Genomic DNA, 16,889 nt, shown 5'->3' with positions numbered 1-16,889 from the left:
TTCCCCGGGGGGCGGGGACATTGCCTCTGGCTATCCCCGGGGGGCGGGGACGTTGCCTCTGGCTATCCCCGGGGGGCGGGGACGTTGCCTCTGGCTATCCTCGGGGAGCGGGGACGTTGCCTCTGGCTATCCCCGGGGGGCGGGGACGTTGCCTCTGGCTATCTCCGGGGCGGGGGGACGTTGCCTCTGGCTATCCCACGGGGCCGGGGACGTTGCCGCTGGCTATCTCCGGGGGGGACGTTGCCTCTGGCTATCTCCGGGGGGCGGGGACGTTGCCTCTGGCTATCCCCGGGGGGGGACGTTGCCTCTGGCTATCCTCGGGAGCGGGGACGTTGCCTCTGGCTATCCCCGGGGGGCGGGGACGTTGCCTCTGGCTATCTCCGGGGGGCAGGGACGTTGCCTCTGGCTATCTCCGGGGGGCAGGACGTTGCCTCTGGCTTTCCCCGGGGGGCGGGGACGTTGCCGCTGGCTATCTCCGGGGGGGGAGATGTTGCCTCTGGCTATCTCCGGGAGGGGCAGGGACGTTGCCTCTGGCTATCCCCGTGGGGCAGGGACGTTGCCTCTGGCTATCTCCAGGGGGCAGGGACGTTGCCTCTGGCTATCCCCAGGGGGCGGGGACATTGCCTCTGGCTATACCCGGGGGGCGGGGACGTTGCCTCTGGCTATCCCCGGGGGGCGGGGATGTTGCCGCTGGCTATCTCCCGGGGGGGGGGGACGTTGCTCTGGCTATCTCCGGGGGCGGGACGTTGCCTCTGGCTATCCCCGGGGGGCGGGGACGTTGCCTCTGGCTATCCTCGGGGAGCGGGGACGTTGCCTCTGGCTATCCCCGGGAGGCGGGGACGTTGCCTCTGGCTATCTCCGGGGGGCAGGGACGTTGCCTCTGGCTATCCCCGGGGCGGCAGGGGACGTTGCCGCTGGCTATCTCCCAGGGGGCGGGCAAGGGGACGTTGCCTCTGGCTATCTCCGGGGGGCGGGGACGTTGCCTCTGGCTATCCCCGTGGGGCAGGGACGTTGCCTCTGGCTATCTCCAGGGGGCAGGGACGTTGCCTCTGGCTATCCCCAGGGGGCGGGGACATTGCCTCTGGCTATCCCCGGGGGGCGGGGACGTTGCCTCTGGCTATCCCCGGGGGGCGGGGACGTTGCCGCTGGCTATCCCCGGGGGGCGGGGACGTTGCCTCTGGCTATCTCCAGGGGGCAGGGACGTTGCCTCTGGCTATCCCCGGGGGGCGGGGACATTGCCTCTGGCTATCCCTGGGGGGCGGGGACATTGCCTCTGGCTATCTCCGGGGGGCGGGGACATTGCCTCTGGCATCAGTCCTTCTAGGCCAGTGGGTGCCAAACTGTGGGGCAGGCCTCTAGGGGTTGCTTGGGACACTGGCAATGGGGTGTCAGTCCTGTAAGGGTAAGTTTGGGGAGAGGGCCAGGGCTTGCCATCCTATAGGGTCAGGGTTGCTAAATTCACCCAATTGGATGGTTGTTAGGCAGATGGTATTTACAAACAAGATCCCAAGTGACTGAATACCCCCAGGGGTTAATGCCCCACTCACTCTCAGAGCAGATGACCCCAGCCGCGTGGCGGGTCCCAGTGTTCTTGCAGCTGACGCTCGTATGGTGGCCACATTGTCCCAGGGACATTTCTGTTCCGGTGCAGCGGACCCCACTCAGAACCATCTCTGTGGCGTTACTGGCGTCCCAGTACCAGGTTTCCTGGGTCACATGGGGCAGAGACAGATCTGGGGTCAGGAAACCTTACTCTATCCCCAAGCATTACCCATCATGCCCTGCAATACTGTATAATCCCCAAGCCCCACCCTGTATATATCACATCCTTACCCATCATGCCCTGCAATACTGTATAATCCCCAAGCCCCACCCTGTATATATCACATCCTTACCCATCATGCCCTGCAATACTGTATAATCCCCAAGCCCCACCCTGTATATATCACATCCTTACCCATCATGCCCTGCAATACCCTCCTATATACCCCCCGGGAGGCGCTGTACCCCAGGAACACATGCAGGGGGCTGTACATACCGTCACTGCATGCAGGGAGTAGCCCAGGCCAAGTTGCCGGCAGGCTACCATTGCTTCCTTGGTGGTCCAGCCGTCACTGCAAATGTAGCCCCAGGATCCTCCCAGTTTCATTTCCACGCGCCCCTCATACTGCGTGCGTCCCCCAACAATGCGAATCTGTGAGGGTAGCCTGCGGGGGTCAGCCAAGTGGTAGGAAGCCAGACACAGACAGGGGGCAGTAATATCAGCAGGGGGTAACATTACACAAAGGGCAGCAAGAATCCCATTGGCCGAGACAGTGATGCCAGGCTTGCCAGCCCAAGGGGTGTGCGTAACGGACAGAGACAGGACAACAGTACCAGCTGTAAGTGCCAGGGTAAGTGCCAATATTACCCGATAGCTTAACTCTGAGAGATCTGGAACTTATTCCCAACTACTCTAGGCCCACAGAGTGCCAGAACATTCCCAGTGCCAGTTATGGGTAAGTGCCAATATTACTCGATAGCTAAACTCTGAGAGATCTGGAACTTATTCCCAACTACTCTAGGCCCACAGAGTGCCAGAACATTCCCAGTGCCAGTTATGGGTAAGTGCCAATATTACCCGATAGCTAAACTCTGAGAGATCTGGAACTTATTCCCAACTACTCTAGGCCCACAGAGTGCCAGAACATTCCCAGTGCCAGTCATTGGGTAAGTGCCAATATTACCCGATAGCTTAACTCTGAGAGATCTGGAACTTATTCCCAACTACTCTAGGCCCACAGACTGTCAGGAGATTCCCAGTGCCAGTCATTGGGTAAGTGCCAATATTACCCGATAGCTTAACTCTGAGAGATCTGGAACTTATTCCCAACTACTCTAGGCCCACAGAGTGCCAGAACATTCCCAGTGCCAGCCAGTTGATGGGAAGTGCCAATATTACCCGATAGCTAAACTCTGAGAGATCTGGAACTTATTCCCAACTACTCTAGGCCCACAGAGCTGCCAGAACATTCCCAGTGCCAGTTATTGGTTCTTAACCAAGTGCCAATATTACCCGATAGCTAAACTCTGAGAGATCTGGAACTTATTCCCAACTACTCTAGGCCCACAGAGTGCCAGAACATTCCCAGTGCCAGTCATTGGGTAAGTGCCAATATTACCCAATAGCTTAACTCTGAGAGATCTGGAACTTATTCCCAACTACTCTAGGCCCACAGAGTGCCAGGACATTCCCAGTGCCAGTCATTGGGTAAGTGCCAATATTACCCGATAGCTTAACTCTGAGAGATCTGGAACTTATTCCCAACTACTCTAGGCCCACAGAGTGCCAGAACATTCCCAGTGCCAGTCATTGGGTAAGTGCCAATATTACCCGATAGCTTAACTCTGAGAGATCTGGAACTTATTCCCAACTACTCTAGGCCCACAGAGTGCCAGAACATTCCCAGTGCCAGTCATTGGGTAAGTGCCAATATTACCCGAGAGCTTAACTCTGAGAGATCTGGAACTTATCCCAACTACTCTAGGCCCACAGAGTGCCAGAACATTCCCAGTGCCAGTCATTGGGTAAGTGCCAATATTACCCGAGAGCTTAACTCTGAGAGATCTGGAACTTATTCCCAACTACTCTAGGCCCACAGAGTGCCAGAACATTCCCAGTGCCAGTCATTGGGTAAGTGCCAATATTACCCGAGAGCTTAACTCTGAGATCTGGAACTTATTCCCAACTACTCTAGGCCCACAGAGTGCCAGAACATTCCCAGTGCCAGTCATTGGGTAAGTGCCAATATTACCCGAGAGCTTAACTCTGAGAGATCTGGAACTTATTCCCAACTACTCTAGGCCCACAGAGTGCCAGAACATTCCCAGTGCCAGTCATTGGGTAAGTGCCAATATTACCCGATAGCTTAACTCTGAGAGATCTGGAACTTATTCCCAACTACTCTAGGCCCACAGAGTGCCAGGACCTCCCAGTGCCAGTCATTGGGTACCAATATTACCCGATAGCTTAACTCTGAGAGATCTGGAACTTATTCCCAACTACTCTAGGCCCACAGAGTGCCAGAACATTCCCAGTGCCAGTCATTGGGTAAGTGCCAATATTACCTGATAGCTTAACTCTGAGAGATCTGGAACTTATTCCCAACTACTCTAGGCCCACAGAGTGCCAGAACATTCCCAGTGCCAGTCATTGGGTAAGTGCCAATATTACCCGAGAGCTTAACTCTGAGAGATCTGGAACTTATTCCACTACTCTAGGCCCACAGAGTGCCAGAAATTCCCAGTGCCAGTCATTGGGTAAGTGCCAATATTACCCGAGAGCTTAACTCTGAGAGATCTGGAACTTATTCCCAACTACTCTAGGCCCACAGAGTGCCAGAACATTCCCAGTGCCAGTCATTGGGTAAGTGCCAATATTACCCGAGAGCTTAACTCTGAGAGATCTGGAACTTATTCCCAACTACTCTAGGCCCACAGAGTGCCAGAACATTCCCAGTGCCAGTCATTGGGTAAGTGCCAATATTACCCAATAGCTTAACTCTGAGAGATCTGGAACTTATTCCCAACTACTCTAGGCCCACAGAGTGCCAGAACATTCCCAGTGCCAGTCATTGGATAGACATTTTTCCCAATAGTGTAGGTCCCTCAGTCACCAATAGACAGCACATTCCCAGGATCCCTTGCTCTCCAATAGACAGCACATTCCCAGGGTCCCTTGCTCTCTAATAGACAGCACATTCCCAGGGTCCCTTGCTCTCCAATAGACAGCACATTCCCAGGGTCCCTCAGTCACCACTAGAGAACATATTCTTGGTTTCCTACGGGTGCCTACAGCCACCATATTCCTCGGCCCGCCCAAGTTGACATGTGACAAGACATTAACCATTTCATGTTATTTACCAGGCGACACAGCGGGAGACTAAGCGGCTGGCACAAGCAAGCAGTGGGGTGCAGTTGTGCCACACAAGGAAAGCTCTGCAGGGGCAGATAGGGCAGCAGCCCCCCAATATAAAGTGCGTGCAACCATAGCAGCCAACATGTACAGAGAGACTGCAGGGCAATTGGACAGAATCGCTACCAAACTGCGCTCTCTTATGGGAGAGTTCTAGAACGCTAGAGCTAAATCAGTGGCCCTTATCTGAGCAATCCTGTAATTAGCAGGTGTCTTAATTAACTACAGTCCGTTAATTAAAACCATCATTAGCCATGAAGTTACTTTATACAGGGCCGTGCATATTTATTCACCCACTGGAGAACATCATGAAGCCCAAGGAGATATCTAAACATGTTAGGGGAAAAGTTCTGGAAAATCACCAATGAGGTTTGGGTTCTAAAAACCTAGAACATCCCCCAGAGCATGGCTAAACCCCTGACTAGAACATGGAAATGGCTTTGGGCAAGGGGGGCATTTGTCAGAGAAGTAACCAAGGGGCTAATGGTAATGCTGAAGGAGCTGGAGTAGGCACGGGGGGCATTGGGGCAAATAGAACTCAGGTTCTCCACAGAGCCAAAGTTTGGTGTTTGCCAAAAGGCAAGTGGAGACCTATCAAATGTGAAAGAAGGTTCTCTGGTCTAATGAGCCCAAAGTTGAAGTTTCTGGCCATGTGTGGGGTGGGCAACCAACATTGCTCGGTGGTCAGATTTACCCCCCAAATCCAGGAAGTGGTTTGACCAAAGGAAACGGATATATGAATAAGGGAGGCCTGGAGTAAAGATAAAAACATTGAGAATAATCAAACTGTAGCCCCTCGGAACTGAGTATTAAACTCACGGGGGGGGGGGGGGCATCTCATTTCTACTTTTATTTTGTATCTTTAAAGAATTATGTTTTGTAAATCTTATGGCAAAAATCACAATTGAATACATTCATGTTTACTCCACTAATTGTGGGAAAGTCTAAGGGGGTGAATATTTCTGCAAGGCTCTGTATAGAGGAGCTAATCCATAACCACCTACAGGCCCTACAGCCCCTACAGAACCTACAGCCCCTACAGAACCTACAGCACCTACAGAACCTACAGCACCTACAGAACCTACAGCCCCTACAGAACCTACAGCCCCTACAGCACCTACAGAACCTACAGCCCCTACAGAACCTACAGCCCCTACAGAACCTACAGCCCCTACAGAACCTACAGCACCTACAGCCCCTACAGCACCTACAGCCCCTACAGAACCTACAGCCCCTACAGCCCCTACAGAACCTACAGAACCTACAGAACCTACAGCCCCTACATCACCCCCTACTCAGTACCTACTTGCAATGAGCTGCTGGCATATCCCAGCCCCAACTGCTGACAAACAGTCGCTGCCTCCAGAATTCCCCAGCCTTGTCCACACACCAGTCCCCAGCGTTTTGCTTCAGGGGGGCCCCAAAGAACCTCCACCCGCCCCTCATACCGGGTGCGCCCCCCAAAAAGTCGAATCTGTCATAGAATGCAAAACTTGTATGAATTCCACTCCAAAATATGGGTAAAAACACAACGAAGGGCACAAACTGTAGGGAATTGTGGAACTCAGAGTTCCCTGTATAACTGAGCCTGCAGCCTTGTGCCTTTATATGGGGGGCACAGAACCCCTCAGTGACTGCTAATATCCTTATCATTTACAGTAGGGGGTACATTATCCCTTATAATACATGAGTGATACTCAGAGTTCCCTGTATAACTCAGCCTGCAGCCTTGTGCCTTTATATGGGGGGCACAGAACCCTCAGTGACTGCTAATATCCTTATCATTTACTAGGGGGTACATTATCCCTTATAATACATGAGTGATACTCAGAGTTCCCTGTATAACTCAGCCTGCAGCCTTGTGCCTTTATATGGGCACAGAACCCCTCAGTGACTGCTAATATCCTTATCATTTACAGTAGGGGTACATTATCCCTTATAATTACATGAGTGATACTCAGAGTTCCCTGTATAACTGAGCCTGCAGCCTTGTGCCTTTATATGGGCACAGAACCCCTCAGTGACTGCTAATATCCTTATCATTTACAGTAGGGGGTACATTATCCCTTATAATACATGAGTGATACTCAGAGTTCCCTGTATAACTCAGCCTGCAGCCTTGTGCCTTTATATGGGGGGCACAGAACCCCTCAGTGACTGCTAATATCCTTATCATTTACAAGTAGGGGTACATTATCCCTTATAATACATGAGTGATACTCAGAGTTCCCTGTATAACTGAGCCTGCAGCCTTGTGCCTTTATATGGGGGGCACAGAACCCCTCAGTGACTGCTAATATCCTTATCATTTACAGTAGGGGGTACATTATCCCTTATAATACATGAGTGATACTCAGAGTTCCCTGTATAACTCAGCCTGCAGCCTTGTGCCTTTATATGGGGGCACAGAACCCCTCAGTGACTGCTAATATCCTTATCATTTACAGTAGGGGGTTACATTATCCCTTATAATACATGAGTGATACTCAGAGTTTCGCCTCGTATAACTCAGCCTGCAGCCTTGTGCCTTTATATGGGGGGCACAGAACCCCTCAGTGACTGCTAATATCCTTATCATTTACAGTAGGGGGTACATTATCCCTTATAATACATGAGTGATACTCAGAGTTCCCTGTATAACTCAGCCTGCAGCCTTGTGCCTTTATATGGGGGGCACAGAAACCCCTCAGTGACTGCTAATATCCTTATCATTTACAGTAGGGGTACATTATCCCTTATAATACATGAGTGATACTCAGAGTTCCCTGTATAACTCAGCCTGCAGCCTTGTGCCTTTATATTGGGGCACCAGAACCCCTCAGTGACTGCTAATATCTTATCATTTACAGTAGGGGTACATTATCCCTTATAATACATGAGTGATACTCAGAGTTCCCTGTATAACTCAGCCTGCAGCCTTGTGCCTTTATATGGGGGGCACAGAACCCCTCAGTGACTGCTAATATCCTTATCATTTACAGTAGGGGGTTCATTATCCCTTATAATACATGAGTGATACTCAGAGTTCCCTGTATAACTCAGCCTGCAGCCTTGTGCCTTTATATGGGGGGCACAGAACCCCTCAGTGACTGCTAATATCCTTCTCATTTACAGTAGGGGGGTACATTACAGACCCCACCCACGTTACAGACCCCACCCACGTTACAGACCCCACCCAGGATGCAGGGGTTACTGACCGTTTTCTCGTAGCCCATATAGGGGGTGTTGCAGCGGATGGCGGCATCCTCACTGTGCTTACAGTCCTCCTCTGTGATGTTCTTGTACTGGCACTGCCACAGCGAGCCCTCCGTGCCCACACAGCGCACCTCATTCATATGGATGGGACCCATGCCTGGGGAGGGGAGACAGTTGTACCATCCTAGCTGGCTAACCTGAGCAAACTGCCCCTGCTCAGCACCAACCCCACCCCACCCCCTGTAGCTCCTCCCCTGCTCAGCACCAACCCCTGTAGCTCTTCCCCTGCTCAGCACCAACGGCCCACCCCACCCCCCTGTAGCTCTCCCCTGCTCAGCACCAACCCCTGTAGCTCTTCCCCTGCTCAGCACCAACACCCACCCCACCCCCTGTAGCTCCTCCCCTGCTCAGCACCAACCCCTGTAGCTCTTCCCCTGCTCAGCACCAACCCCACCCCACCCCCTGTAGCTCCTCCCCTGCTCAACACCAACCCCTGTAGCTCTTCCCCTGCTCAGCACCAACCCCACCCCCCTGTAGCTCCTCCCCTGCTCAGCACCAACCCCAACCCCTGTAGCTCCTCCCCTGCTCAGCACCAACCCCACCCCCTGTAGCTCCTCCCCTGCTCAGCACCAACCCCACCCCCTGTAGCTCCTCCCCTGCTCAGCACCAACCCCACCCCACCCCCTGTAGCTCCTCCCCTGCTGAGCACCAACCCCACTGTGGGAAGATTATGCCAGGAAGGCTGTAGTGGTGCTCAATGGAAAGAAGGGGCTGTAAGAAAGAAGAACCGCTGGCCCATTGTGTGTGTGTCTGCTATTGGATAGAATCGTCTGAACATTTATTCTAAGTGGGAAATTCCAAAAATGAGCCACTTGCATCAGCCATAGGATTTCAGGGAGCATCCAAAGAGCATTAAATGATCTAAAAATCCAATTGAGAGCAGTAGAACCCACTGAGGTCCAGTGCATGGAACCACTTGGTAATCTCCAAGGCTTACAGCCCATCTAGAAGTTACACGCAAGTGTGAACCCAGAACTAACCTCCTGCTGCCTCCATAATAAAGAGGCCAACTGCCCCATACGCTGGATGGTCTCCTTTCATTTGGGCAGATACATTCATTGTAGAACTGCCATCCTGAGTCGCCACTCATATCATCCTTATTGCCACCATGGACTTACCCTGCCCCATGCGTGCTCCTGTCAGGGCTTCCTTGGCACTGCCGAACCCCAACTCCCTGCACACCACACTGGCTGCTTGCAGGTCCCATCGATCATCACAAACAGTCCCCCATTGTCCCTTCTTCATAACCTCAACTCTTCCCTCTCCTGGGTGGACTCCCCCCTTCAGCCGGATGACCTCCTGCACCAAAACAGGGCAAACATTGTATTCCTGTGGGGAGGGAGGCAGTTCTACGCCAGCAAAAGGGGAATCTAAAGGAAGTTGGCTGGGTAATTCTGCTACGTTCTTGTGCTAAACTGGGGTCTAAATAGGGAGAGATGGACCAGGGGCCTAAATAGGGAGAGATGGAACAGGGGTCTAAATAGGGAGAGATGGAACAGGGGTCTAAATAGGGAGAGATGGACCAGGGGACTAAATAGGGAGAGATGGAACATGGGTCTAAATAGGGAGAGATGGAACAGGGGACTAAATAGGGAGAGATGGACCAGGGGACTAAATAGGGAGAGATGGACCAGGGGTCTAAATAGGGAGTGATGGAACGGGGCCTAAATAGGGAGAGATGGACCAGGGGCCTAAATAGGAAGAGATGGAACAGGGGACTAAATAGGGAGAGATGGAACAGGGGCCTAAATAGGGAGAGATGGACCAGGGGCCTAAATAGGGAGAGATGGAACAGGGGTCTAAATAGGGAGAGATGGAACATGGGCCTAAATAGGGAGAGATGGAACATGGGCCTAAATAGGGAGAGATGGACCAGGGGTCTAAATAGGGAGAGATGGACAAGGGGTCTAAATAGGGAGAGATGGAACAGGGGCCTAAATAGGGAGAGATGGACCAGGGGCCTAAATAGGAAGAGATGGAACAGGGGACTAAATAGGGAGAGATGGAACAGGGGACTAAATAGGGAGAGATGGAACAGGGGCCTAAATAGGAAGAGATGGAACAGGGGACTAAATAGGGAGAGATGGAACAGGGGTCTAAATAGGGAGAGATGGAACAGGGGTCTAAATAGGGAGAGATGGACCAGGGGTCTAAATAGGGAGAGATGGAACAGGGGTCTAAATAGGGAGAGATGGACCAGGGGCCTAAATAGGGAGAGATGGAACAGGGGTCTAAATAGGGAGAGATGGACCAGGGGACTAAATAGGGAGAGATGGACCAGGGGTCTAAATAGGGAGTGATGGAACAGGGGTCTAAATAGGGAGAGATGGACCAGGGGCCCATAAATAGGGAGAGAATGGAACAGGGGTCTAAATAGGAGGAGATGGACCAGGGGCCTAAATAGGGAGAGATGGAACAGGGCCTAAATAGGGAGAGATGGAACAGGGGCCTAAATAGGGAGAGATGGAACAGGGGTCTAAATAGGGAGAGATGGAACAGGGGCCTAAATAGGGAGAGATGGAACAGGGGCCTAAATAGGGAGAGATGGAACATGGGCCTAAATAGGGAGAGATGGAACAGGGGACTAAATAGGAAGAGATGGAACAGGGGACTAAATAGGGAGAGATGGAACAGGGACCTAAATAGGGAGAGATGGAGCCAGGGGACTAAATAGGGAGAGATGGAACAGGGGCCTAAATAGGGAGAGATGGAACAGGGGCCTAAATAGGGAGAGATGGACCAGGGGTCTAAATAGGGAGAGATGGAACATGGGCCTAAATAGGGAGAGATGGAACATGGGCCTAAATAGGGAGAGATGGAACAGGGGACTAAATAGGGAGAGATGGAACAGGGACCTAAATAGGGAGAGATGGAACAGGGGACTAAATAGGAAGAGATGGAACAGGGGCCTAAATAGGGAGAGATGGAACAGGGGTCTAAATAGGGAGAGATGGAACATGGGTCTAAAAAGGGAGAGATGGAACAGGGGCCTAAATAGGGAGAGATGGAACATGGGTCGTAAAAGCAAAAGTCTGATTATAAAACAGCCCCTGTCTGTTTTATAAGAGGAGAGAGCAGAGGAGAGCGAGCAGAGGAGAAGAGAGAGAGCAGAGGAGAGAGAGGGAGCAGAGGTGAGAGAGGGAGCAGAGGAGAAGAGAGAGCAGAGGAGAAGAGAGAGAGCAGAAGAGAGAGAGAGCAGAGGAGAGAGAGGGAGCAGAGGTGAGAGAGGGAGCAGAGGAGAAGAGAGAGCAGAGAAGAGCAAGCAGAGGAGAAGAGAGGGAGCAGAGGAGAGGAAAGAGAGAGAGCAGAGGAGAGACAGGGAGCAGAGGCGAGAGAGGGAGCAGAGGAGAAGAGAGGGAGCAGAGGAGAGGAAAGAGAGAGAGCAGAGGAGAGACAGGGAGCAGAGGAGAAGAGAGGGAGCAGAGGAGAAGAGAGGGAGCAGAGGAGAGGAAAGAGAGGGAGCAGAGGAGAGACAGGGAGCAGAGGCGAGAGAGGGAGCAGAGGGAGAACAGTAGGGGAGCAGAGGAGAAGAGAGGGAGCAGAGGAGAGGAAAGAGAGAGAGCAGAGGAGAGACGGAGCAGAGCGAGAGAGGAGGCAGAGGAGAAGAGAGGGAGCAGAGGAGAAGAGAGGGAGCAGAGGAGAGGAAAGAGAGGGGAGCAGAGGAGAGACAGGGAGCAGAGGCGAGAGAGGGAGCAGAGGAGAAGAGAGGGAGCAGAGGAGAAGAGAGGGAGCAGAGGAGAGGAAAGAGAGAGAGCAGAGGAGAGACAGGGAGCAGAGGCGAGAGAGGGAGCAGAGGAGAACAGAGGGAGCAGAGGAGAAGAGAGGGAGCAGAGGAGAGGAAAGAGAGAGAGCAGAGGAGAGAGAGGGAGCAGAGGAGAGAGAGGGAGCAGAGGCGAGAGAGGGAGCAGAGGAGAGAGAGGGAGCAGAGGCGAGAGAGGGAGCAGAGGAGAACAGAGGGAGCAGAGGAGAGGAAAGAGAGAGAGCAGAGGAGAGAGAGAGAGCAGAGGAGAGAGAGGGAGCAGAGGAGAGAGAGGGAGCAGAGGCGAGAGAGGGAGCAGAGGAGAAGAGAGGGAGCAGAGGAGAAGAGAGGGAGCAGAGGAGAGGAAAGAGAGAGAGCAGAGGAGAGGAAAGAGAGAGAGCAGAGGAGAGAGAGAGAGCAGAGGAGAGAGAGGGAGCAGAGGCGAGAGAGGGAGCAGAGGAGAAGAGAGAGCAGAGAAGAAGAGGGAGAGCAGAGGAGAGAGAGCAGGGCAGAGAGGTGAACATCCCCTTTAATAGGTAGTTTTGGAACAAGAGTCGTAATAGGCAGGAGATTTGCTAACGTCCACTTACCTGCTGCTGCTGCTGCGCCACTTTCTTCTTCTTCATGGCTCCTTGTGGCGCCACCCTGTGGCCCAGTGCGCAGCTCAGAACAACAGGTGCCCCGCCTTCACACACAGCCGTGCTATTGGTCTTATAGAACTCCAATGGGCAGAGAGAAACGTGAACCTCGGTTCCTGCACAGCGCACCGTGTGGAGGCGGAAAGTCGGCTGATGCTTCTCTAGGAACAGCCTGTAGGGACACCATAGGGTTAATAACAGCCAATAACTGTGCGGGTAGAGAGTGAGTAGGCCAATGAGTAAGTGCAGAGTGCAGGGTAGAGAGTGATCACAACGTGCCCCCAACTGTGCCCCCAGTACCGCTGGTTTAATAGCCCAGATACAGCCATAAATTCCCTGCCCCGTACCCAACGTGCCCCCAACTGTGCCCCCAGTACCGCTGGTTTAATAGCCCAGATACAGCCATAAATTCCCTGCCCTGTACCCAACGTGCCCCCAACTGTGCCCCAGTACCGCTGGTTAATAGCCCAGATACAGCCATAAATTCCCTGCCCTGTACCAACGTGCCCCAACTGTGCCCCCAGTACCGCTGGTTTAATAGCCCAGATACAGCCATAAATTCCCTGCCCTGTACCCAACGTGCCCCCAACTGTGGCCCAGTACCGCTGGTTTAATAGCCCAGATACAGCCATAAATTCCCTGCCCTGTACCCAACGTGCCCCCAACTGTGCCCCCAGTACCGCTGGTTTAATAGCCCAGATACAGCCATAAATTCCCTGCCCCGTACCCAACGTGCCACCCAACTGTGCCCCCAGTACCGCTGGTTTAATAGCCCAGATACAGCCATAAATTCCCTGCCCTGTACCCAACGTGCCCCAACTGTGCCCCCAGTACCGCTGGTTTAATAGCCCAGATACAGCCATAAATTCCCTGCCCTGTACCCAACGTGCCCCCAACTGTGCCCCCAGTACCGCTGGTTTAATAGCCCAGATACAGCCATAAATTCCCTGCCCTGTACCCAACGTGCCCCACTGTGCCCCCAGTACCGCTGGTTTTAATAGCCCAGATACAGCCATAAATTCCCTGCCCGCGTACCCAACGTGCCCCCAACTGTGCCCCCAGTACCGCTGGTTTAATAGCCCAGATACAGCATAAATTCCCTGCCCCGTACCCAACGTGCCCCCAACTGTGCCCGCCAGTACCGCTGTTTAATAGCCCAGATACAGCCATAAATTCCCTGCCCCGTACCCATGTGCCCCCAACTGTGCCCCCAGTACCGCTGTTAATAGCCCAGATACAACTATAAATTCCCTGCCCTGTACCCAACGTGCCCCCAACTGTGCCCCCAGTACCGCTGGTTTAATAGCCCAGATAAAGCCATAAATTCCCTGCCCCGTACCTCAAGTCAACGTGCCCCAACTGTGGCCCCCAGTACCGCTGGTTTAATAGCCCGGATAAAGCCATAAATTCCCTGCCCCGTACCCAACGTGCCCCATAACTCGACTTACTCCACACTGTGCCCCCAGTACCGCTGGTTTAATAGCCCAGATACAGCCATAAATTCCCTGCCCGTACCACGTGCCCCCAACTGTGCCCCCAGTACCGCTGGTTTAATAGCCCAGATACAGCCATAAATTCCCTGCCCCGTAACCAACGTCGCCCCAACTGTGCCCCCAGTACCGCTGGTTTAATAGCCCAGATACAGCCATAAATTCCCTGCCCTGTACCCACCGTGCCTCCAACTGTGCCTCCAGTACCGCTGGTTTAATAGCCCGGATACAGCCATAAATTCCCTGCCCTGTACCCAACGTGCCCCCCAACTGTGCCCCCAGTACCGCTGGTTTAATAGCCCAGACACAGCCATAAATTCCCTGCCCCGTACCCAACGTGCCCCAACTGTGCCCCCAACTGTGCCCGCAGTACCGCTGGTTTAATAGCCAGATACAGCCATAAATTCCCTGCACCGTACCCAACGTGCCCCAACTGTGCCCCCGAACTGTGCCCCAGTACCGCTGGTTTAATAGCCCAGATACAGCCATAAATTCCCTGCCCCGTACCCAACGTGCCCCGCCAAACTGTGCCCCAGTACCGCTGGTTTAATAGCCCAGATACAGCCATAAATTCCCTGCCCTGTACCCACCGTGCCTCCAACTGTGCCCCAGTACCGCTGGTTTAATAGCCCAGATACAGCCATAAATTCCCTGCCCCGTACCCAACGTGCCCCCAACTGTGCCCCCAATACCGCTGGTTTAATAGCCCAGATACAGCATAAAATTAACTGCCCCGTACCCAACGTGCCCCCAACTGTGCCCCCAGTACCGCTGGTTTAATAGCCCAGATACAGCCATAAATTCCCTGCCCCGTACCCAACGTGCCTCCAACTGTGCCCCCAGTACCGCTGGTTTAATAGCCCAGATACAGCCATAAATTCCCTGCCCCGTACCCAACGTGCCCCAACTGTGCCCCAGTACGCTGGTTTAATAGCCCAGATACAGCCATAAATTCCCTGCCCCGTACCCAACGTGCCCCCAGTACCGCTGGTTTAATAGCCCGGATACAGCCATAAATTCCCTGCCCTGTACCCAACGTGCCCCCAGTACTGCTGGTGTTTAATAGCCCAGATACAGCCATAAATTCCCTGCCCCGTACCCAACGTGCCCCCAACTGTGCCCCCAGTACCGCTGGTTTAATAGCCCAGATACAGCCATAAATTCCTGCCCCTGTACCGCAACGTGCCCCCAAACTGTGCCCCCAGTACCGCTGGTTTTAAATAGCCCAGATACAGCCATAAATTCCCTGCCCCGTACCCAACGTGCCCCAACTGTGCCCCCAGTACCGCTGGTTTAATAGCCCAGATACAGCATAAATTCCCTGCCCTGTACCCAACGTGCGCCCCAACTGTGCGCCCCAGTACCGCTGGTTTAATAGCCCAGATACAGCCATAAATTTCCTGCCCTGTACCCAACGTGCCCCCAACTGCGCTGGTTTAATAGCCCAGATACAGATAAATTCCCTGCCCCGTACCCAACGTGCCCCCAACTGTGCCGCCCGTACCGCTGGTTTAATAGCCCAGATACAGCCATCGGCCCCGTACCCAACGTGCCCCCAACTGTGCCCCCAGTACCGCTGGTTTAATAGCCCAGATACAGCCATAAATTCCCTGCCCTGTACCCAACGTGCCCCCAACTGTGCCCCCAGTACCGCTGGTTTAATAGCCCAGATACAGCCATAAATTCCCTGCCCCGTACCCAACGTGCCCCCAACTGTGCCCCCAGTACCGCTGGTTTAATGAATTACTATATTCCCTGGAGGCCCTGTAGCAGCCTCGCCTTATTGTATAAGCACCAATGAATGTATTCAGTTCCCCGCAGGCGCTGTGCAGCCAGATTATATACCAGCCACCCACACACTAGAACTTGTTACTGTGGATCATGGGAGAGTATGACAGTGCCCATGCCGTGTATTCATAAAAAGGATGAGTTTATGATGAATGGAGGAGGTGCCCTACCATGGTTACACCCATGGGTTACAGCTAATGAAAGGGAGGAGTTTATGATGAATGGAGGAGGTGCCCTACCATGGTTACACCCATGGGTTACAGCTAATGAAAGGGAGGAGTTTATGATGAATGGAGGAGGTGCCCTACCATGGTTACACCCATGGGTTACAGCTAATGAAAGGGAGGAGTTTATGATGAATGGAGGAGGTGCCCTACCATGGTTACACCCATGGGTTACAGCTAATGAGAGGGAGGAGTTTATGCTGAATGGAGGAGGTGCCCTACCATGGTTACACCCATGGGTTACAGCTAATGAAAGGGAGGAGTTTATGATGAATGGAGGAGGTGCCCTACCATGGTTAACCCATGGGTTACAGCTAATGAAAGGAGGAGTTTATGATGAATGGAGGAGGTGCCCTACCATGGTTACACCCATGGGTTACAGCTAATGAAAGGGAGGAGTTTATGATGAATGGAGGAGGTGCCCTACCATGGTTACACCCATGGGTTACAGCTAATGAAAGGGAGGAGTTTATGCTGAATGAAGGAGGTGGCCCTACCATGGTTACACCCATGGGTTACAGCTAATGAAAGGGAGGAGTTTATGCTGAATGAAGGAGGTGTCCTACCATGGTTACACCCATGGGTTACAGCTAATGAAAGGGAGGAGTTTATGATGAATGGAGGAGGTGCCCTACCATGGTTACACCCATGGGTTACAGCTAATGAAAGGGAGGAGTTTATGATGAATGGAGGAGGTGCCCTACCATGGTTACACCCATGGGTTACAGCTAATGAAAGGGAGGAGTTTATGATGAATGGAGGAGGTGCCCTACCATGGTTTACACCATGGGTTACAGCTAA

The 16,889-nt window shown here is 53.0% G+C and overlaps 1 protein-coding gene across 5 annotated transcripts in view; it reads right to left on the bottom strand.

The window, feature by feature from the left end:
• Positions 1-16,889, bottom strand: part of loxl3 (lysyl oxidase like 3) — a 73,685-nt gene that overhangs the window by 40,964 nt on the left and 15,832 nt on the right. For 2 of the 5 annotated variants that reach the window (XM_031895200.1, XM_031895203.1), the window contains 5 exons: positions 12,539-12,758; positions 9,328-9,511; positions 8,152-8,306; positions 6,261-6,428; positions 1,548-1,707 (listed from right to left, as the gene is read on the bottom strand). In XM_031895200.1, the coding sequence (XP_031751060.1) occupies positions 1,548-1,707; positions 6,261-6,428; positions 8,152-8,306; positions 9,328-9,511; positions 12,539-12,758 (887 nt within the window). Of the gene's footprint in view, positions 1-1,547; positions 1,708-2,038; positions 2,195-6,260; positions 6,429-8,151; positions 8,307-9,327; positions 9,512-12,538; positions 12,759-16,889 lie in introns of all 5 variants that reach the window. The other 3 variants (XM_031895201.1, XM_031895204.1, XM_031895202.1) reach the window with 2 other exon arrangements.

The sequence above is a fragment of the Xenopus tropicalis genome, chromosome 1 (assembly GCF_000004195.4).
Source record: "Xenopus tropicalis strain Nigerian chromosome 1, UCB_Xtro_10.0, whole genome shotgun sequence".
Taxonomy (NCBI): Eukaryota; Metazoa; Chordata; class Amphibia; order Anura; family Pipidae; genus Xenopus; species Xenopus tropicalis.
The sequence above is the reverse complement of the archived record's forward strand: the minus strand, read 5'-3'. Positions and strand labels throughout refer to the sequence as shown.